The 5,427-nt window shown below is 29.1% G+C and overlaps 1 protein-coding gene across 1 annotated transcript; it reads right to left on the bottom strand.

Annotated features, from left to right (window-relative positions):
• Positions 1–1,810: 1,810 nt before the first annotated feature.
• On the bottom strand, positions 1,811–2,527 carry LOC107940773 (transcription repressor OFP6). Its single transcript, XM_016874222.2, has one exon. The coding sequence runs from the start codon at positions 2,412–2,414 to the stop codon at positions 2,034–2,036; it is 381 nt and encodes a 126-aa protein (XP_016729711.1). The 5' UTR covers positions 2,415–2,527; the 3' UTR covers positions 1,811–2,033.
• Positions 2,528–5,427: the final 2,900 nt, after the last annotated feature.

Genomic DNA, 5,427 nt, shown 5'->3' with positions numbered 1-5,427 from the left:
AAGGTTTAACATTTAGAAGTTCGTTGGTGTCACAAATTTCAATATGTGGCAAGTTCGGATAATAGCAATTCTAGTTCAGATTGGCTTGAAAAAGGTTATTACTGCGAAAAAGCTTGAGAATCTAGATCAGAGAAAATGGGAAGAGCTTGATGAAAAGGCCCTATCTGCAATCCAGTTGTGCCTCGTGAATAAGATATTGTAGAAGGTATTGATGGAGAAAATTTCATCCACATTGTGGAAAAGGATAGAAACTCTTTATGCGACTAAATCTCTGGTTAACCGTTTAGTGTTGAAACGTCTATTTGCGTTTCACATGAACGAATGTGAGCTTCTTAGAGATCACATTAGTCAATTTATTACCCTTTTGAATGATTTTAAGAATTTTAAGGTTAAGATTGGCGATAAAGATCAGGTTATGCTATTATTGTGTTCTTTACCCCTTTCATACAAGTATTTCGGGGAGGCCCTGATTTATGGTAGAGACAAACTCTCATTCGAATATATGAAAGGTCATTTGTTGAGTAAAGACAAACTCGACAATGAGTTTGATTCAGATAGTAAGGCAGATAGGCAAGCTTCCGTTTTGGTAACATAAAAAAAGCGAGACAAAATATATCGCTATTGTAAGAAGTTAAGTCACATCAAAGCAGATTGTTATAAATTGTTAAATAAAAGGGTTGTTGAGAGTAACGAGGAATATGTAGCTAGTGCTAATTTGGCCGACGGAAACGATGATTATTTCTTGTTAATGTCAATGAGTGAAAGCTTCGAGCTTACGTCCGAGTGAATCCTAAATTTAGGATATTTTTTCTGCATGTATCCCAATAAAGAATGGTTCTCTACATACAATTCGGTTGAAGGTGGAGTTGTGCGCATGAAAAACAATTCAACCAGTAAGGTAATCGGTATTGGTACTACTAATATTATGATGCACAATGGGACAATTAAGACATTCTCAAATGTCAGGTATGTATCTGATTTACGAAATAATCTCATCTCATTGAGTATTTTAGACTTGAAAGGTTGTAGGATCAACATCGAGTCTAGTGACATTAAGGTGTCTCGTCGGGATCTCATTTTGTTAAAAGGTAAAACGACCAACAGTCTTTATATTTTGGAAGATTCTATAGTGACCAGTGAAATCAGACGTCCCTCGTCCGTTATGGAGTCGAAGTCAACTCATTTTTAGCGGAGGCAACTTGGTCGTAGGAGGAGAAAAGGTATGACCATTTCGTTGAAGAGATGTTCTCTTTTGGATGCATGTTTTGAAAAGTTAAGGCACTGTATTCGTGAAAATCAGACTTGAGTTAGTTTTAGTGATTTGATAGTTAATTAAGAAAAAAAGACTAAATTGTAAAAATAATAAAAGTTAATTGCTACAAAATTTTAATTAGTTAAAAGGACCAATTGAATATTTTGAGACGTGGGCAACTTTTATCCACCAAATTGATTAATCAAGATTAATGTTAATTAAATATTAGTGAAATTTAGTATATATATTAAGTTAAAGGAAAAATATGATTGTGACCATTAGTTGGGTTTGGTTTAAATTTATTTTATTGAAATATGGTTTTTTATAATTTTAATGTATTTTTTGTAAATATTTTTTAAATAAAGTAAATAAAAAATAATTAATATCTCTTGTTTATAAATATTTTAAAGTATTTTCATTGTTCTAAATTTAAAATATTTGTCTTCTACATCTGATTCTAATTTGCGAACCATCTAATATTATAGTTTGAACTTTTTTATAAAAAGGAAATTACTAATCTCAATTGCCGCATCATCATGCCTTAACAGAATCCAAGTTCATGATCAAATTAAAAAAAAAGCTATCAAATTTGTAGAAAAATAGTTTAAGGATCATGTTGAAAAAAAAAACAAGTTGAGGCACCAAACATTATTTTATCCTTAAATTAACCATTATTATAGATGGTCAATAATTATAGTCATAAATATAAGGAGAAAAAACGTACATAGTATTTATGAGTTTATGATCAACCGCCATGCAATTTTTCGGACGTGAGAAATAATTAAACGTATTCACATAATTTCCGATGCCAGATCCCCATGAAAGCTTCGACGATAACACGGTGGTGGCATGGTGAATTCAGCTCCAAAAAACATTGAAAAAGCTCCTGTAGTTCATCGGCGGAGTAGATATGCTTTTCCTCGATCATTTGCAGCATGGAGTGTCGAAAATCCAGGTACGGATCATGGGAATCCTTCACCACCGCGATGCTGTCCATGATTTTAGGGTTTACCATAACATTGGATGACGGTGATGATGATGATATTGTATCCATGTTGAAATTTGATGCTGGTGATGGTGATGACGGCGGCGGCGGCGGTGGGGGTGAAACTTTGAGTTTTGGTTCATGAACATGACCGTTTTTTACACCCACATCTTGCATTGGCTGTTAAGAGGGATTTCAACAGCTTTTTCTTGTTGGAAGACATTAATGAAAATATGCATAGAAAATGGTGGGATTTATAGGGTTGATGGTAAAAACAAAGGTTAAAATATGCTATAAGTCCTTATATTTTTTTAAAAATTTAGAATTAAGTCCATGTACTTTTGTTTTCAATAATTTAATCCATTCACTTTCCATATTTTGAAAATTCAAATCTAACTTTTAGAACTGTTAATTTTAAAATGTCATACCAACAAATTTAATAATATTAATAATTGAACCTAAATTTTAAAATTTGAAAAAAATAAAGAGATTAAATTTTAAATTTTAAGAGAGTAAAAAACTAATAGATATTTTAACCTAAAAACAAAGAGGATTCTTGGTATAAGTACTTTTCAACATATTTTTTTTATTCTATTGGAAATTATAGCTTTTAATAGTGGCTACAAAGATTGATTTGGATGAGAGGAATGTGATTTTGAGTAAGATTCTTTTTAGTTTTATCTCTTGAATTTATTTTATATATATATTATTCTTTGAGGTGCTTAACTTCGAGGATAAGACTTTTTTTTCCAATTATTTTATCTAATTATTGTTTTTCAATAAAAAAAACTTTTTTGGGTTTATTTTCATTCTTAAGCAATGCTTTATGTGGTAGTAATTTGGTGATAACGAATAATGATTCTAAACAAATAATTTTATTAGTAGAAATCCTTAAAAACTATTATTTACTATTTAGATATTTATCAAAGTCAAAATTGGTCCTAATTTAAGTACAAAAAATATATATTTTTTCTCCTAGCTTAAAAAAAATTGTTGATTATTAAATTAAAAAAACAAATATATCAAAACTTTAAGTCTCATTTCTTATTGTTCGATTATTATATATTGATAAAATTAAAATAAACTATACTAATAATCATTCAACCTTTAATAAATTTCTTTTTTTACCATTCAATTATGCAAAATTTCAAAATGATCACTCAATTATCCAATTTTATTTTTTGATCATCTAACTATCTTGAATTTTTGAGTTTTGAATGTTTAGATTTTTATGTTAACCAATTTGTGATAAATAAAAAACAATTGAATAGTTGGATGACAAAAAAAATAGTTATAATTGGGTTTGTAATTTACCCATAAAATTATTATTTGTGTGCTCATTTTATTTATAATATAATTATTAATATTTATATCTAAAATAATAAGATATATGTTTGTTTATTGTTCATGTAGGTCCTACTCAAAAAAGGACCAATATGATAATGTTTTGCCGTTTAGTCTCGAAATGTAGCAATTTTCTGTTTTGATCTTGATTTGAACAATACCTCAAACATTTAGGCCCAAATTTGATCATTTAGCCTTTCGATCGAGTCTGAAGGGATAGAAAGAAAACCAATTTTCAGTGAAAAATTAGCAAGAAAGACAGTCAGAGATCCCAGAAAGTTTAATTCAATTTAAAATACTTAAATCGCTTCTTTGAATCAAAAGAGGCTATTGTTTATCAATATGCCAAGGAGAACTTTTGTGTCACCCCAAAAATGGATGACGTTTCACATATTCTTGGACATTCTCTGGACCAAATTTTCTGTGATCGATCGCAAATTCAATAATTAGTAAACAAAAACATTCTAGAGGGTGAGTCGTTTTTCACAACCTGATAGGAGATGGTGGAAATCCCCATACAACCATGCCCGACTGGCCCAAATACCCGTTTCACAATTAAAAATAATTATAAACTAATATACTTCCACTGATATTCTTTAATCAACTCAGTGGGTAATATATGAGAACATATTGTAGCAGGGTTTTTTACTAAATTAGTATAAAAAAAATTCCAAAATAAGACACCGAAAAAATTAATTACGGAAATGGTATAGTCAGGGTGGTCACGCCACTCTGACAGGCGGCACCACCCTGACATGACCATCAACAGTGCACAGCAACAGTAAAAAAAAACACTGAAAACAAAAAAAAAGCTGAAAACGAAAAAAAAATAATAAAAAAGGGTCATGTAGGTGCCAGAGGCGACACCAGTGTTGCCTCTGGCAGAGGCAGCACCAGTTGTGTGGGTCCCACAGGCGGCACCTAAGCACTATAAAATTTATTTTAAAAATAAGATACGAAAAAAATACGAAAAAAGTGTCAAAATCAAGGTTATTTATTAAATTAATATAAAAAAATTTACATAATACATTTGAAATATTTTTTGCTAAAATAATATAAAAAATAAAATACGAAAATAATATATTTTAAAAAATAATATACGAAAAAATACGAATAAAGTGCTAAAATCAGGGTTATTTATTGAAAAAATATAAAAAATACTTAAATAATACATTTGAAACATTATGTACTAAAATAATATGAAGAAATAAAATATGAAAATAATATATTTTAAAAAATAAGATACGAAAAAAATACGAAGAATGTGTCAAAATCTGGGTTATTTATTAAATTAATATAAAAAACACTTACATAATACATTTGAAACATTTTTTGCTAAAATAATATAAAGAAATAAAATACAAAAATAATATATTTTAAAAAATAAGATACGAAAAAAATACGAAGAAAGTGTCAAAATCAGGGTTATTTATTAAATTAATATAAAAAAACACTTACATAATACATTTGAAACATTTTTTGTTAAAATAATATAAAAAAATAAAATACGAAAATAATATATTTTAAAAAATAATATACGAAAAAAATACGAATAAAGTGCTTAGGTGCCGCCTGTGGGACCTACACAACTGGTGCCGCCTCTGGCACCTACATGACCCTTTTTTATTATTTTTTTTCGTTTTCAGCTTTTTTTTGTTTTCAGTGTTTTTTTTACTGTTGCTGTGCACTGTTGATGGTCATGTCAGGGTGGTGCCGCCTGTCAGAGTGGCGTGACCACCCTGACTATACCATTTCCGTAATTAATTTTTTCGGTGTCTTATTTTAGAATTTTTTAATTTTTTTTATACTAATTTAGTAAAAAACCCTATTGTAGCATCAATTTAAA

Source organism: Gossypium hirsutum, chromosome A13, assembly GCF_007990345.1.
Source record: "Gossypium hirsutum isolate 1008001.06 chromosome A13, Gossypium_hirsutum_v2.1, whole genome shotgun sequence".
NCBI lineage: Eukaryota > Viridiplantae > Streptophyta > Magnoliopsida > Malvales > Malvaceae > Gossypium > Gossypium hirsutum.
This window is presented reverse-complemented; position numbering and strand designations above follow the sequence as displayed.

Coding starts and splice junctions, on each gene's coding strand:
- LOC107940773 (XM_016874222.2), bottom strand. CDS start 2,414: ATGCAAGATGTGGGTGTAAAAAACGGTCATGTTCATGAACCAAAACTC.